This window comes from Rhopilema esculentum, chromosome 14 (genome assembly GCF_057945365.1).
Source record: "Rhopilema esculentum isolate cy_ngs chromosome 14, ASM5794536v1, whole genome shotgun sequence".
Lineage (NCBI taxonomy): Eukaryota > Metazoa > Cnidaria > Scyphozoa > Rhizostomeae > Rhizostomatidae > Rhopilema > Rhopilema esculentum.
Genome location: NC_142828.1, coordinates 9,105,814 through 9,124,090, shown reverse-complemented (window position 1 = coordinate 9,124,090; position 18,277 = coordinate 9,105,814). Strand labels below are relative to the sequence as shown.

At 36.3% G+C, this 18,277-nt stretch overlaps 2 protein-coding genes across 2 annotated transcripts; one reads left to right on the top strand and one right to left on the bottom strand.

Moving 5' to 3' along the window:
- Window positions 1–1,310: 1,310 nt before the first annotated feature.
- On the top strand, window positions 1,311–3,896 carry LOC135696095 (adrenocorticotropic hormone receptor). Its single transcript, XM_065215373.2, has one exon. It carries the CDS (start codon window positions 1,865–1,867, stop codon window positions 2,885–2,887), a length of 1,023 nt encoding a protein of 340 aa, XP_065071445.2. The 5' UTR covers window positions 1,311–1,864; the 3' UTR covers window positions 2,888–3,896.
- Window positions 3,897–4,300: 404 nt separating this feature from the next.
- On the bottom strand, window positions 4,301–12,542 carry LOC135696093 (uncharacterized). Its single transcript, XM_065215371.2, has 7 exons — window positions 12,237–12,542; window positions 11,700–11,963; window positions 10,720–11,098; window positions 9,743–10,055; window positions 8,419–8,779; window positions 6,947–7,430; window positions 4,301–6,106 (listed from the first exon to the last, which is right to left on the bottom strand). The coding sequence occupies exons 1-7, from the start codon at window positions 12,431–12,433 to the stop codon at window positions 5,888–5,890; spliced, it is 2,217 nt and encodes a 738-aa protein (XP_065071443.2). The 5' UTR covers window positions 12,434–12,542; the 3' UTR covers window positions 4,301–5,887.
- Between the last annotated feature and the right edge of the window lie 5,735 nt (window positions 12,543–18,277).

The following is an 18,277-nucleotide window of genomic DNA, read 5'->3' as shown; positions in this document are numbered from 1 at the left end:
ATCTTGAATCTTGAATTTTTGTGGAGCCCTTTTACCGAATGACCAGTAAGCACGTACAATCACCATGGCCAAGATAAAACTAGACCCGATTCAATGGTTTTCTACTTTTCATCCTTTTCTTCTTTTCTGCCTTCCCTTCTTTTTTAAATGTTTATTTCAGTAACTAGGTCATTTGCTGTTTTCCTTGTTCTTTCTCTTTTGTTTATGTTCTCCTTTCTCTATTCGTTTTGTTCACCTTTCTCTATTCGTATCTCACCTTTGCTCTATATATTTCTCAATCCACTCTGTCACCTTGTCGATCTTTCTTTTGTCCCTCGTTTCTTCTAGGCACGCCCTGCTAATCCTCTCTCTCATTCTTTCATTTACTTCTTTGCTCTTCTTCCCAAATTACTTCCAATGTCCATTATATCCAAACTCCATCTCACTATCTTGCTAGTTTTCTGCACTCCATTTCGCCGATATACTTCTCAGGGACGAAGCCAAAAAATATTTTGTAGGGGTACAGAAATGATTTTTGCCGAAAGAAAGGGCTTCCCGCTCTTTAAGGGTGTGGTCATAAGATAAATACGTTTGCGGGATGAGACAAAATTTATTCTTTTGCCCGGGAAAAATCCTTTATGTGCCGATGGCCACAAGGCCTCTTCCTACTTGCAAACCTCTGGTCTTTTTGGTGTCTGTCTCATCTTCTTTAATTCTGCACCTTTTACTAGTGCTTCCTCTTCTGTCTTAGTTCTATGTTTCTCCTTTATCATGTTTTTTCATTTGCTCTTTTTCATATGCACCATCTCTTCAATGTCAATCCTACATAAGTTTCCAATCTTCTCCTTTTCCTTATATCACCCCATGTTCTACTGCTTTTATGCCTGTATCATTATTTATCCAAATCTTTTTCTGATTGAGCTCATTATGTTCTGAAGAAGCATCTAGTGCTTCCTCTTCTGTCTTACTTCTATGTTTCTCCTTTATCATGTTTTTTCATTTGCTCTTTTTCATATGCACCACCTCTTCAATGTCAATCCTACATAAGTTTCCAATCTTCTCCTTTTCCTTATATCACCCCATGTTCTACTGCTTTTATGCCTGTATCATTATTTATCCAAATCTTTTTCTGATTGAGCTCATTATGTTCTGAAGAAGCATCAACTGTTGATAAATCACATGGTTTCTTATTGGCCATATCTCCTTTTCCCTGTCTCCTTTAATACTAGTGTTACTATCAGGAAACCCACTAGTTTTTTCAGCATCTCCTGGATCCATTCTATTCATCTATTCAGCATCTTCCCACTGCTTGGTTCGTCTTGCTAATTCAATACTCCATGGTAGGTCTCAGTCATAGAAATAGTAGAGCTTTTATTTCTATGGGTTCAGTCTTCCATTATTAAGATCTAATTACGTTAGACAGTTGAAGTATTTGAACACAGCATTAGAATTTTTTGTATTGAAGAAAGATGGACAATGACGCCGGGATTAAGTGTGCAAGGAATGGTTAGAAAGTAAAAGATAGCTAGAACTATTCACTATTATGCCACTTACGCAATATGCACACTTTCAGACATTTTCCATCTAAAAATCAAAGATTCATAGGGAGGAAAAACCCCTACTCTCCCCCATACAGCTGTTCACCCTTCACCCCCTCCAAACTCGGAATCTGTCGCTTGCCTGCCCTCATCCATCTGATTTCTATGGCCTGCATTGACGGTAATACTTCTTTTCTAAGTGCTAATCAAATCTGTTTCTAAGTGCAGAATTGAAGGGATTTATTGATAATTGGCAATTCGACAAGATTTTGATTGTACAACAGCAAAATATCGATTGTTTCCACGGCACGGTCAATAAAGAACCCCTTGGAGTATCTGAAAGCCGCATGTTTGGCTTTCAATCAGGGATAAGCAGACCTCATTTTGAAGGTAGTTCCAGCATGGTAACATTGGAGATCACATATGCAGTTTCAACAGTTTTTTATACCGTTGGAGTGTTAGTAATTTTATGCAACTTGCTCGTTATCATTCCTGTGCTACGAGAGAAAAGGTTACGAAAACTTAAGTATATGCCACTATTTAGCTTCGCAGTTGCGGAGATAATTTGCGGAATCGCTGCCATATTTTCTGTGTTTGTAGCCAGATCGGCATCGAGCGACTGGTCACAACGAGCAATACCTTTGTTTATGTTTGGCCATTGTGCGTGTGTCCTGAACATAACAGTTGTTTTCATGGAAAGATGGGTAGCTATATTCCATCCATTGAAATACCATCATATACTGAAAAAGAGAAGGTTGGTCGCTTTGATATGCATTGCCTGGCTACTCGCTCTTGTGCTAACAACGCCGATTGCAGTTTTTCATGAGATATCGCAAACGGGACAAACTGTCCATATCAATGATTTTGGATCGATATACTTGATCACAGTTGATTCTGTGTTTCTTGTATTGACCCTAGTTATAGGCTGCATGCAAGTTCGCACTTTGTGTGTAGTTCGAAGACATCTGCGGCGGACAGTGCCAGTCCTAGACATACGTGTTCAACCACTCGCAACCAAACTTGCCTCTACTGACGCACCCTGCTCAGAGTTTCCAAGAAGCTCTCTCCAAAACGTTTGCCATGAGCGTCCAAGATTTAATTTCCGGATGATGGATTACAAACATGTTTGGGCTGTGAATGCAGTGTACCTTGTAATGATAATAACCTGGTCTCCGATAATCATATCAACATTGATAATGATGGCTGGTGACTCAACAAGTGTATGTAGACTTGCAATTGAACTGTCAATGGTACTTCTGTTACTAAACTGTGTAATAAACCCAATAATTTTTTCTTTGCGAATGACCTGTTTTCGTAGAAGTATTAAGGAAATGTTATTTAATTGTAAGTTCTGTAGTAAACGATATTAATTTTTTTTCTTCAAAAAAAGGCAATTCTTAAAAATGTTTTTAGTTTATCAAAGAGATCGTCAAACTGCCTTTTATGTTGTTGCAAAAGCAGGGCCTCCGACGAAGGGGTACCGGGGGGCCATGCCCCCATTTTGGCAAAACAATGGAGCTTTTTCGAAATCTTTTCTTGAAATTGTTATTCTCGTGGTCTCCTCACTTTTCAACCCATATCGGAGCCCATGAAAAGAGTAGATACATCAGCATTTAACAAAATTCTAATAATTTTCTCTTGAGTAAGAGTAAGAAAAGCAACGTTTTGACAACTTGTGTGGTCTGATAATTTTAAGAAAGGACAATTGAAAGAGAATGTCCAGTAGACCAAGAAAAATTGTGCATCCAGGGGGGATTGACTTGCTCCAAGTCTACTTCGTGCTTGAGAGAGGAGCATTTGTTTCCTTCTCGTGGACTTCTGCGAAGGCTAAGGGGGACAGTGCGGGCATCACACTAGAGATAAAATATCTACGTACTATGCAAGAATTTATGGTGGAGTAAAAAAAGCACAGCGTTTGACAACTGGCTCGTAACCTTAGGAATAAGCAGTTCAACTTCAGTTTTATTATTCAGCTATAAAATTAAAGAAGAGTTGGAACAAATTGTAATGATAGGAAAGATTCAAGGCAGAGACAAATGATGTTACCATCCATGGCAGAAGATTATATGACGACAACAAATGACAAGCTTCAAGCTACATGCTGCAAAAGATCGAAGTGGAAGGCCATGACCACCTACGCCCATTATGGGCATGGTACCTAGTGAGAGAGAGCCTAAAATCCCATTATGACTTTTGTTGCTACATTCAACGTGTAATTTACCTTCTACTTCACAGCGTATGGTAAATTTCAATTCCGTTTATTTCAATTGGAAAAGCAAACCAGCGATGAGAATGATATTATTTTTTACATTGTTTGGCTGGGTAATCAAATGTAGATATACTCCATGAGCCTCTGTTTCGCTACTGCCTCACTTTCTGGACGCTCAACTGAATATTTCAGTGAAACCTCTGCCTGGATCAAAAGAAAGCTTAGTTTTTGTTTACTCAGAACTGCAGTAATTTGCATTAGAGGTTCTAGGTCCCGCCAACATGTTGTCCCTATCGGTGAAATGGGTGACCTTGACACTAGAAACAATTTGTCTAGCATCGCTAATTAAAAACATTATGTTTTAGTACTTTCTTTGTTCTTTTCATTTTGAAAACCGGCAGCTTATCGGTTACCCTGGGTACCAGACTCACTATATAAAATAATAGAGATTCTGGCACTCTATTTTATTTTATATATAGTGAGTCTGGTACCCAGGGTACCTATCGGTATATAAACAGTGCTGAAATTTATTCAATTTTGATGGTGATCATTGCAAAAAAATGAACAATAGATGATGAAATCGAAACTGCAAAAAAAGAAACGAGGCTGCAGAAAAAACAACGTCAAATATCGCCAAACGCTTCTAATGTTTGTTGCGTTTGACCAAGGCATAAGGATCTAAAAAAATTGCTACTTTATGAGGGCTTGAAGATCGCTACCTCATGCTAATCACTGTGTGAAGGGGATCAATACCCGGCTTTCTGTGAGGTTTCTACAACTTAAAATAGTGTTTAGCGTATGATATTTTCCAAGAATGAGATAATGTTTCTCTTACTTAAACACTGCTTTGCGTAGAATTACCCCGTGTAGTGATAACTAATTTGTTCAGTAAAAACCATTTGTGAAGAACTCCATTAAAAAGGTTGTAAGTTTGATTGACATTGAGTTTCGTGATTAAAAGCGTCATCAATGACCTAGATATCTTTCAGCCAATTTGTCTTTAAATCGTCAGGAAAATACTTACAATTTTGTGTAACAATTATTTTGTTTCATTCATCGGTCACCCTTCAAATCAAGTTACTTTCCCTGACGAACTTCCAATAGCATGACTAATCTCAAATCTATAAAGGACTATATAGTGTCTTTAGATCGCTCCTGATTTTATAGAAACATTAAAATTGACATTCAAAAGTAAACAATCTTGTTTTGGCTTGTTGCACTTTTTCTTTTTCTTAAAATCCTTAAAATCCCTCGATAGTGTAAAGCATTATACTGTAACCCAAATTTGAACTTTAATATGCGCGAAAAGACTTTATTCAATGGTTTAAAGCAGAAATCATGAAAACAGAAATTAGGTTCTTTCTAAAAGGGAAGAAAGCTTTAACTACAAAAATACCAGCGGTGTTCTCTAAGGTTCTGCATTGGGTCCTTTACTATTCCAGATAAGTCAATAACACGCCTAACATATTAACAAAGTCACACTTTGTTGATCTCTTTGAAAACTTTCCAACTTGTATTGTGGATAAAATATTTAAATACACTTAAATTTAGACAAATATTTAAACTTTAAACTAAAATTTCTTATAAAAAAAATAATATCCAAAGATTTTAGTGAGCCTTTGTCATGAATCTCTATCGGCTGTTTTGCTTGAAACAAGTGGATCTTTCAAAACCAGAACATGTTACGTTTAATTTTATCTACTGGACTGCTGGTGATAGTGATAAATAATGACATTTTCATTGAATATAGGCGAGGGACATTCAGAGAGTACTGTTGGAGGTGAACTGAGAGAGATTATCAAGCATATTCATTACAAACATAAGATTCATTACAGTTAATTACTATAAACAAAATATTGATAAATTAACAAGAATGCTCTGTGCGTATAAAATTTTAGCAAAATTTTCAAGAAAATTTAATTAAAACAGAGTTGTTGATCCTATTGTTTCTTAATTTTCACCACTTCCTAAAAAATTATTGAGTTGACCTTTGCAGTATCGGTGAAACTGACCAGGGAACCAATCTTATCCTGGAAAATTCTCCGTTTCGAAATAACTCAGCCAACAATATGCTGAAATCATCTAAAGAATATGATTTCAGATATGCTGAAATCATCTTTTGGTTCATCTTGTTACTAAAGCAAATGATTTAAATTTATATCTACCTATAACAATTGCTAAATTCATTCGTTACAGGTGCTCTGCATAAGAGTTCATAGGTTCTAGAATCACAGATACCGTTTACTTGCAGTTCATCATCTCCACTGACGTACTGGCCACATGATTTCTGAAAGAGCTGCACACTATGACGTGTACCCATTGCGTAAACCCCATCAATAGGTAATAAGCAGCTGTACATATTGCAGTGCCGAAGTCGAGTCTATGAAAAAAGATAGTGGGCTTGGTATACATCAAGGAAGGGTTGGATTGGATTTGACTGAGCTGGGTTTGGGTGGCTTTGGTTGGGTTTTGTAGGACTTAGGCTGGACTGAGTTGTGTTGGGCTGAGTTTGGTTAGATTGAATTTGGCTTTGTTTGGCTTAATTAAGTAGGGGTCATTTGGATCGAAGTTGGGTTGGATTGCAGCTGAGTTAAGCTGCACCCCCCCCCCCTTCAAGTTAAGCATATATGGGATGAACAAATGTTATTGTGAAATTGGGTTACAACATTTGAAGTTAGGTTAAGCTGGGAACATAATGTTTAATCTAGTTTTAGCTAAGATGCGGTCTTCGTAAAAATAGGTAGTTTTCCTAACCAGAAGAAACGTACGCAAACTACCACTAAAACGCTTTTTTAGAAACCCTTAACCCATGGACAAACCAAGTTGGTCAACCTTTGTTGCTTTCTTTCTTAATATTTTTGGCAACTTAATTTGCAGCTTTCAGCTTCTCATTCTTGTAAGACCCCTCGTTATAAAATTCTTGAGGATGTTAAAGTAGCCTCTCTTTTAAAGTAGCCTGTCGATCACAAATGAAAAAAAAATGGTTCAAGTTTATTGTTGATTGGAACAAAAATAGACATTGATATACAACAACAAACATTTACCCAGGAAATTCCACACGTGTACTCTCAAAGATCCAATTAATTCTTGTTGGCTGATGAGCACACTGAGCATTGTCTAGTCTTTCCTATTTTGGATCGCGATTGTTGATTTCATCCCTCCCATAAATAATGAGAGCGCGAAAAAGAGTAAAAGTAACATGACAAACATTGAGGTTTACCTGGATATCTTTAACCTTTTCAGTAATGATGACGTCTAAATTTTCCTGGATTTCATGTCCTTTAAACAACAAGAGCTTTGCAGCTGTCACTCGACTTTCCATTTCATCTATATTCAGCTGATCAACTTCAAGGCTGGCCTCGTCAGCTTTATTTTTGATATATCCTAGATTTTCGAGACTCAAATACCTCTGGAACAGTGTCCTAAAATCTTCATATTTACCATTTGGGATTTCAATGTATCTTTTCAATCCGGATGATGATGATGTATTTAGAGTATCGTCCCTACATTCACCAAATAAAGCTTTCGCCCTGAAAGGGATAACCAAACCATCCACAACTTTCCCGTGCACATCATCAGATACCTTATTAAACTGAGACTCAATCCATTTCTTTGCTAACTTTCTCTTGGCTTCATTACTACATCGCATCAAAGTGCCATAGACGTGATGCTTGTGACTTTGTACAAGGTAGGTCGTGATGAGTCTGTAACAATAAAATAGCTCGATATCAGGACTTGAAATTCAGTGCAGAACCATGATTATCAATCTATACAATTTGATATTTTAGTGATACTGAAAATGTTTGCTGTTACTGTATATTGTCTATATGTCATTTTTTTAACTATCGAATAAGTTGCTCAGAAAAGTTGAAATTGTTAACAAAATATGTTACGGAATAACGAAAATCAACATGGGCGATGATGTTCCTCTGAAACAACTAGAGATTTGAAAAAACACAAGAATACTTTAAGAAAATATTCAGGCTCAACACGAAAATTCCTTACAATATGTAAAACCGAACCAACCGAACCACAATGTTAAGATTGTCGAATTCGATTTTACAACTTCGAATGGAAAAGGATTGAAATTTTTCCTTACAAATGTTTATGCTTCATATGTAGTTCATTTGATATAAACCGTAATTACTACCAATTACTGTCTGCCTTCTATAGAGAAGATCATGATAACAAACAGATTGCTCAAGACAATGACGCAATTATACTGTTTGTAGCCATATCCTTTTGTTTTTTCGCCAAAATAATGATAAATTTGCTAGTTATCAAATTTATGAAATACGTTAAGTAAACAAAAGATATTTTGCTTTATGATTAGCCAATAATTTAACTCCTTGGATATGACCATTATGTCAGTTAATAATTCAGTGATTATTAAAAAAAATATAATTATTCAAAGAAATTTAGTGGCTTTTAGGTATAACAAAGAAATATAGAAAGCAAAAATTTTAGTGCAAGTTGATGTTGATGAACATTAAGAGACAGCTCTAAAAACTTGACGAAAACCGCTTCACAAATGCTAGGGTGGATAGGCTAAAGCGTGTGATTACAGAGGTTTAATCAAAACATTGTAGGTGTCCCTAGCCTGGTCCTAGAAATGACAGCAGTAGGTGCAACTCAAAAATAAAAAAGGTTTTGCTATTTATTTCATTTACTTTCAAAGAAGAGTTTACCAACCTTCCGGTCTCCAACTGCAGGTCCAAGTCAGCAATAAGAGTGTAGCCTTCCAAACAAAACTCATTTTGCACTACCTCGAAAAGACTGTCACAATTTTCTACGAATTTCAGGCACCTTCCAGTTTCCGGTATGAAGAAGACCTCCGCGGACTCATCATTGGAAAGGGTTGATTTAATGAGAGAGAGGTTCCCTTGCTGCATCAAGATGTATTCCCCGGCAAGCTCGAAGCTGGCTAAATAGTATCCAAACTCAGAGAGTCCAATACGGGGGTTACTGTAGCTCCGAAGTAGTGAGACCGTGGAGAAGAATTTTGGCAGTCGTGCCTTCAACAAAACATACACCCAAACATCCATAAACTCGTCTAGAGAAAAGCAATTCGGTTTACACTGAATGCTCGCATATGAGATGCTATTACTCTTCTCTACTCTTCGCCTTGAAAGATATTTGAATCATAATTTTTTTTCACTTTGCTTTTTACATAGAATAAACACCATCATTGATTTATCACGACATGTTGCGAATTTACCCAGATTTCTTTTAAACGCACCCTTTTCGCCGTCCAAGAGAATAGATAAAGTGAATATTTGAGTTTCATTAAAAACTTCTTATATCATGTATTTTGAATTCACTTGGATTCCCCATATTCTGAATGTTTATACTCATCTTCATAGATTTCAAGTTAATATTAATAGTTAATAGTTAAGAGGCCGTGGTTCATTACTGAGAAAAGCGTTATGTATTGCAAACACATAAAAGGTATATTTTTACGTTACTACAGCACTCTTTGGCATATTCACTAACACACTGGTGACCTGGAAGAAAACGTCCCCCTATAGAACTTCTCAGGTTCCAAAATCAGGAGGAAAACATCGTGTTAAAAATAAATTAAGCTTTTAGAACACAAATCGGCGAGTGAGCGAGACAAATGAGTTCAAACCTGATACATACTGAAACCAAAGGATCTGTAAGGCGATGAGGCAATCAAAACCTATTTTATGAATCGTTTTATTTGGACCATGCAATCAAACTGAACATTACGAATTATTCCATATACAGCATTTGGATCATTTCAAAACAAGCTGTGATACAGACATGTTCACAGCTTCATGTTCAGACATGTTCAAGACATGTTCATGTTCAGACATGTTCAGCACAGGTTCAGACATGGCCAAGGCTCATTCTCTTATTCAAATTTCGTCCTTCTTTCAACAACAGCCGTTTAAAAAACCACAGGTCGTTCACAGGCCAAAACTGAGCCAACTTTAACTCATGTTGCATATTTTGGCCTAAAAGTAGACTTTTCGACGTCATCTTAAGAACTCACCTGCTCCTGGGACCATTTTTTCGCCACACAGAGAACTCATAAATTGATTTGTTTCATGCGCAGCGGCTAGGATACACCTCAGCTTCTGAGATGGAGTGCTGACCATGTTCATCTTCATTATATTGGTGATCGCTTGACAATGTGGGTAAAGTCTTGTATCTATGTAGGCTTCCTTTATTCCTAGCTCCCACTGGCCTAGGTCTGAGAGACGTTCATATTTCTCGTTTAGCTGGAGGTCCTTCTCCGTACAACCATCAAGAAAAGGCTGAATGAATTGTTCAATGTGCGGAAAGAGAATTCCTTCAACCAGTGTCTTAAATGGAGAAATAGTTGGTGGGAATGATGTACAAAATATGACAAATTTTTGAACTGCTAAATCAAAATAACAATTTACAAATCATAGATGACAGGACATGGCTGCCCCCTGTCGTCCATCTTCTGTATCTTAGCCCATAAGGGGTTGGAAAATCCTACTTATAATAAAAACCTTTATCTATAAAGAAAACTTGGTAAGCTTGCACAGAAGCAGCTAACATCCAAGGTCACTAACACATTGATTAAGGCCATCAGCAAACCTGTCAGTAGCCTTGTGAACATGCTACCAATTACCTAATTTTCTTCTCAATGTTATAGGTCTAAAGATACAATATATATATATGTTATATTTTTGAAGCTTTTAGTATGGTGTTACTTCTTATTAGTGCCTGGCTCTTACTAACTTCACCCCACATAAAAATATACCTATTAGAGCAGCACATTGCAGTAGAGGTATAGTTTCTCCAAAATTATAACGTTATCTTGCAAAAAATTGGCTCAAATAAAGACTTTCTCTTGACTGACTTTTCAACTGAAGCCAATTTCTATTTAGCACCACAACTTTGGTGAAAAGATTTTCATTAGAATTTTGGCAGTAATACATGTCTTTCTAGATAGATACCACAACTGCACAAAATTAAATATTCTTTCAATGAGCTTACATAAGTTTGATCAAGCCTGACAGATGGATCAACTGAACAATCTTCCACCCCAAACTTGTCCAAGATATACTGTGACAAAGCGCATATGAAACTTTGGTAGTTCTTTGGACTGGCATATGATTCTCCAGACTCATCAATTCCTGTACGACATTGGTCAATATATTCTTTTAACTTTACAGATTCAAAGTTGAAACCATTAATGTCTAACAGTTGATCTACATAATCAGCAAATGCCTTGTCAACAGACAACTGTGCATCTATTTGTGCATAATCTCTTTGTCTCAGTTTCCGAAATCTTTTTCTTGGGTCAACATGGCATAACCTAGCATTTTCATCCATAACTTCATTTTCTTCCACTTCTGCAGATTCTTGAGTTAGCCTAGAAAAATTCACACAAGGCAAATATATAGTTAAAGCTATATCTCAGATAGAAAGCAGTTGTGCGTTCATAAAATAAAAAGCCTAGAGTAACATTGATCGATAGACAAAAATAGCACTTGGGGGTGTCTGAGTGTTTATTTGATTACAAAGTTAAGGCCACCTGTTTGTTTGTGAATTGGCAGTAATCACCTATTTACAAAACTGAAGGTTTGATAATTGGGGACAGATAACACCCTCTTGCCCTTCAGCCCCTGAAGGACTTCAGTTTAAAACTATTGCTGACAGTGATTGCCCTTTTAAGCACCTCCCTACAGGAAGTTCATCACTCTTGCAAAACTTCTTGACAAAAAGGCAAAGAAATTTGGGACTATCTAGGGCTGTATGACTGTCCTGTCAACTCCATTTTTATTTAAAAGTGTAGCAATTGAAAGGAAGTGCCCCCAGCAGGGCTTTTGAACATCACATATAATATTGGTCTCCAGTTCATAAGAATCCCCAAATAAGTTATCTTTAGCAAAATTCTACACAGATAATTAGAAAATATGAAGTTTGAAAAAGGTTGTTTACAAGTTGATTGCAACATTTTCAAAGTGACACACCTTACTTTTTTAGACATCAATTCAAGAATTTGTGACTGGAATGCAATCATTTGTGCATTTTTCGACATCTGCTGTTTTACATTTTCAACATTGTACTCCAATAGACAAATTTGGTGTGGATTCTTACTATAAATAGCTTTAAGTTTGTTTGAGACAGTGGATATTCTCTCTAGCTGCAATGTTGAGAGCTTTTCATAAACATCCACAATCGAAAGATCAACCTGGTTCTTTTCTCTCTTCCACTTTGCAAGATCTTCCTCTCTCCTAAGAAAACAAAATCTCTTGGTAGATGTTCCATGACGATTAAATTTCGAAGTATTTGTTGTTATTAGGCATAACAGGTCAAACTTTTTTTATTAGCAAAAGAGAAAACATTACAGTTTCTTTGTTGCATTTAAACATTCGCCTTATTTTAAGACCCGTATGTCTGAATTAATAAGTAACATCATATGAAATTAGAGCATTTTGAATTATTGAATTTTTTATTTCATCTTTTCCGCTGGCAAATATTTAAAATATGAACTGTTATATTAATACCTGGATAGTGCATCTGCTGCACTCCAGCTATTCATCATCCACACGGTAACCATTTCCCCCTCAGTTTGTGCATTTAACAGTTCTCGTTTTGCTCGCAAGTCTTCCAGTCTTTGTTTAAGATCGAGTTCAATCGTCCTAAATTCATCCAAGGCTTCTTGTACAAGCACAGGCTGTCTAGTAGGTGTCTGTACATCCATCCCTATGTACTGCTAGTCACAGAATAGAAAATACGAAATTTTCTGTTCTGTGGTACTGTTTGTTGTTTTGTCACATTACTGCCTAGGCCTGCAGCCTCGGATTGAAATTTGCACCCTTCGGCGTCGGTCAAGGTACCAAACCAAAAGAGTGACAAGAGGGGATGGGTAGACTCGACTGGTTTTTCCCAAAGATGAATTTAGTTGATTGAAAACCTTAATGATAATAATACATTATTTTTGCAGGATAATTCAGTCAGCTAAAATGCATGCTGGTATCAATAGAAGCCCTGTCTAAAATTAAAAAAACATAAAAGGGGAAGCTACAACTAAGTAATAAAAAGGCGTTAAAATATATACAATGTCCTGTATAAGTTATACAATTATTATACAATTTTAATCGTTAAAATGTTCTTTCAAAGCGTTCTTGAATTTAATAGAAAAGTTTTCTGTTTTGATACAAAGTGGCAGAGCGTTGAATATTTTTACTCCACTGTAGAAGATCCCTCTTTCTGAACTTTCCGTTTTGACATCCACAGGTCTATATCATTTCGTCTTGTTGCGTTGCCGTGTTTCAGTTTCGTAAAATATTTAAGGAAGGCATCAGGAGCAGTTCAATTTATGCATTTGAAAAATCTGCACATTGAATTGGTCTCATGGAAGCCAATGATCGCCAAGCACGGAGGTTATTATGCTGTTCTCCAGAAACAATAAATCTCGCTCTTAGGGGACGATACCCCACTTTCACCGCCTGGTCTATTTGTCTCATGGAAGCGAATGGTCTTCAAGCGCGGTGGCTATTATGCTGTTCCCCAATAACGATCTTAAGTGCTCTCTGCTCAATCTTCTTGTCCCTCGATTCATTCGTCTCTGAAAAAGTCATAAACTCAGTTTTACCTTGTTTTGGATTCAAGATAAAGCCATTTTTGCACAGCCAATTATGTAACAATTTAACGTCATGATTTATAGCCTTTTCTTTTTCTGTTTCATTCTTGTCTGAAAAAAATTCAGTATCATCTGCATACATCATGATATTTGATTTCTCGATCTGCTGATGGAGAGCGTTTACATAAATCAGAAAGAGCAGGGGACCCAAAACTGACCCCTGTTGCACACCAAACCAAACTTTTTCTTTTCTTGACTTTTCTCCTTCAAAGCTGACAATTTGAGACCGATTTGAGAGATAATCTTAATCCAATTTAATTTAGTGTTCTCAATGCCATAACGGGATATTTTTTAGGTCAAGGATTTATGGTCTACAGTCTGAATTTTCCATTCAACTAGATTCATCTCTGGAAAACCAGTCGAATCTGCGCGCCCGTTTCAAGTTACAAAAGCCTAGATTTGAAACCAGTTGAGTCTGGCATTCAAGTAGCAAAAGCCTAGATTTTACAGGACGATCAGAAATTACCTAGAAACTACAGTACTCAAAGCAAAATTTGAAGAAATTTTGATATGAAGTTTTATACACATGATCAGCTGCTGAATTTTTTTATGATTTTTCACGAATTCGTGACCTACGGTTCGTAGAAAGATTATAATGCGAGAGAATACCAATAATGTCAGTTTGGAATGACTTGAATGCAGTCTAGATTTTTTCTTCATGGGCTCCGACACATGTTGGAAAGTGGGGGGGGGCAAGGTCAAAATGAACTGCAACAACAAAAGATTCTGAAAAAAACTCTATATTTTTGCCCCCCCCCCCCCGGCCCGGCCCCCTCCGTCTGAAACCATGCTCTTATACCGATTGACAACCAATTTATTCAAAAATGCCTTTAGATATCAAACAGGCACCCTTCTTAGCATTTTTAAAAGTAGGCTGAAGAGCAATTTGCTGTTGTCAGTCCAACTATATTAGTTGTTTCTTGTTCTGCATTTTAAACATCAGTGTAATTTTAGTTAATTCTTTCGGCTTGTAATAATGTAAAGTTTTGATAGTGTCCCCTGAAAAGCAGTCATCTGGACTGATCGGGCTACCCTTATGAATAAAGATGAAAGGAAAAAGAGGAACCTTGCTTGGCAACTATTCTAGCCCCCTCAGATGCAAAGCCCTTTGCGATTATCTCAAAGTCTCTCAATGCACAAAGTTTAAACGTTTCGTTTCGTTAAACGTTTGCTGGGCTTGAAATTCGCTCATTTCTCATCAAACTTTTGTGTCCATCCAGGTAGTTCATGGCTTGGCTTGTTTCAATTGTCATATAAACAAACACTATATGAATTCATATGCATGAATTAGTATTTAATCATTTGAACTGTTCAGGTCTGATTTTATTTTGCAATAAGGATTCTTGAAAAGCAATGAAGCTTATTTCATGCTAATTTTATTGAGATGTAATCTACTTGTCAAAAGTAGCAGGTCCAATAATGAAAAACCATCATTTCTACAAATCGATTAAAAAGCCAATCGTTAAAGATTTAATTATTCAGAGAAAGCTTAGCAAACGGTTAATGTCTGAAATCAGGTTTTCATTATTAAGACTGAACATCAAGCTTTGACGCACTTCTATAAAAGATAGACGACAGTAGGGTCTGAAATGTGAAAGTGCCTTCTTTATTTCAGGGCATTTTTAAGGACTTTTGAGTGGTGAGCATTTTTTCTAAAGGGCCAATGCTCACCTAAAAAAATTGTACGGGGTTTAATAGCAGATAATATGCTTCTGCTTATGCTAAGAAACTACGATTTGTTGCAAGGGTTAGATGGGTTGTTTCACACATATAAAATAGATAAAACAACTATTTAGTTTAGATATGTTCCTTCTAAAGACATTATCTAAGAGCATTTAGCAATTTTGCTCTGGGTGCGGAATTCAAATCTTTGCCATGTTTGCAATTTATTGGATACCGTAAATCCTCAAATTGCTCCCCCCTCGAAAAAGTCACCCTCCTATGAATAAGCCCCACCCTAGAATTACAAATAGTCAATAAGCCCTCCCTCGAATAGGCCCCCAATGCTACCGTAAATCCTCGACTTGCCCCCTCGATTTGTCGATTTTTGCAATCTGAGGTTTCCTTCGGCGTTTCATTAAATTACCACAAAAATTCATACTTTTGGTGATAATCAATTGAATGTTCATAAATAAATTCCTACTAAGATAGACGAGGTCATTTATTAATGTCTTCTTGATGTCTACTATAATTTTATAAGCCCCTCCTTGTATAAGGCCCCCTCGAATAACCCCCATCTAAAAATATTTAAAATAAATAAGCCCCAAGAAGGCTAATTTGGGGACTTACAATATTTGCAATTTCTTTAGCTTTTGATATGTTCCTACTAAAGACATTTTCTTGGAAAAATAAGCAATTTTGCCGATTCAAATCTTTCTCATGTTTGCAGTTTATTACATCTAGCTACCCTGGATACCAAAGCCTCAAGAAACCAGGAGTAAAGTTTTGTAGACCAGCTCAAATAAATATTCTGTGACTTGTTTTGAACTATATTTTTCTAAGACTAAATTATGGAAACTCTTACCATGATCATTACATTTACCACCTACACTTATCATGATTATTACCATGATACCGCAAAATTACTATGGCATTATGATCACGCTGTTTGCATACCAAATTTTCTTTTAAAATTGAGTCTTTAGATTTCAAGATTTGACACTTATTACAATTACAAAGACTATCTAAAACCTTCTAACATATTTTTTACAATGCTGATAATCAGGAACCATACTAGCAATGATATTTCATTGAAAAGTTTTCAATGAAAAACCTGAATGTCTTCCAAACTGAACCATAGCTTGTTCTATAGCTTGCACTGGCGGCAGTGGAGCAATTTCACCAAAGCATCATGGTGATAGAAAAGATGCCTGTTTCTATTTACCAGCGTTTACATAAGGTTTTTTCTTTTAAAAGGGTCCCATAGTGGCTTGGCATCTGGGGTTGGGTTTAAGGAGAATTTTCTTCTTCAGTGGTGGGGGAACTCTTAGGCCTGGTGGGGCAATTCCCCCATCAGAGTATGTTAAAAATGCCCTGCATTTATAATCTAAGATCATGTTTTCTATCAATGCTGCCACGAGCGAAAACTACAACCTAGCGAACAAATTTATTGGCCTTTAGTGGTAGCATTTTCTGGAACAGCCTACCTGACACTATAAAAGCTCAATATAAGCTAGAGGCTTCAAAATGCTGATAAAAAGTTGGAAGGGTGAAAATTGCACGTGCAAAAATTGTTTATAGAATAGGCATTGTAAGTGCATCAAAATTTGTAAATGTGAATAAATTAAATTTTCTTTTGATATAATTGTAATTTTCTTTGGTCTGAACATGTATATTTGACTCATAAGCCAAAAAGACAATAAATATATTAAGGCTTTTGAAAAGCTCCTAAGGCAATCCTTTAAATCAAGAGAATGAAAGTGCAGAAACGAAACGAAAAATTCACAGTTGGTTTGATTCTTTGTTAGATGTTAAGGAAACTTTTAATCAAAACGTTGATTAGTTTATATAAACGCTGTAACTCAGCCTTGTTTTGTAATCAGTTTTGTATATAATTTCCAGTTTTTTTAGGTTTAGGTTTTGCATATAATTATCATAGCTCAATTAGTAGAAACAAATTGTAGTTAGATTAAATTAAAGGCCATCTAGGCCTGTGTACCTATATTATAAAAAAAATCAACCATAAAGAATTTAAAAATAACAACTGTCAAGCATTCAACGAAAGCCCGAAATTTTAGACAAGAACTTGGTAAGAGAGCCCGAGCCTCCATGTCCTCCCCTACTTCCTCCCCGGCGGGCTTTGCCAGTTGGTTAAATGTAAATAATTTGAGATCCAAAAATTTTGAGAAAGGGGGCTTGAAAGCCAGAAATCTGAGCTTGAAACCACTAAGAACTAAAAACTAACAATTTAAAAAAAAATGAAGGGAGCCCACCCACCTCGCCCCGTAAAAAACAAAGAACCAAATTTTTTTTAAAAACAAGATAAGCAGTTGTGCAGACAACTGTACTAATATGTGCCAGGAAGTAATAGACAGGGAATTTTGTAGAAAAAACTAGCAAACTGCCTAACCTCAAATTTTATTTCACATTCTTACTAAATCGACCATAGAGATTCCAAATCCAAGATGGGCCAAAAAAAATTATCACCGGAAGTTACTGTTTTTGATGACGTCATCAAAAAAATGATAAAAAATCTTTAAAAATCGGCCAAGGACTCGAACTCAACTTTTTTTGCAGTTTTGCACTAAATGAACTATGCAGATTTCAAATCTGAGATGAAATGAAAAATATCTTGAGCGGAAGTCAAATTTTGTGATGACGTCATCAACTTGGAGAAAATTCACTTTGAACCTTTTTAATTGTTTTCTCGCAACTATCATTGTCAAATATGTTCCATATTCGAATTGCACGCATTCAGTGCTTTTAAAAGATGAATTGAATTTCTATTATACTTACTTTCAAACGTTCTTTCGTGACGTCATCATCATTTGATGACGTCATCGCCTTTTAAAGGTAATTGAATAACGCGTGAAAGGATGCCTAAAAATCTTTAGCTAGTTAAAAAAGTCATTCAAAATTAAAATTTCGTTGTATAGAAAATGATATGGATCCATTCATCCTTCATCACTGTCTCCTTTGCTGGAACTCCAGAAGAAAATGTAGTTCCACTCATCATCGTCTGCTTTAAGCTGATCATCTCACCATAATTTTTCCCATGGCCTAGTCCTCATTGGTTACGGAATTTTCCTCGATTTCATCACTAGAGCGCTGCAGATCTTGCAGTTTTTTTAGCGGAGGGTGTGCGGGGCCCTGCACAAGATGAACATAATTTGTGTGAAAAAAATTTTGGAATTATTTTGCTGATTCCAGTTTTTTCTGCAGATATTCACAGCTTTTTTAACG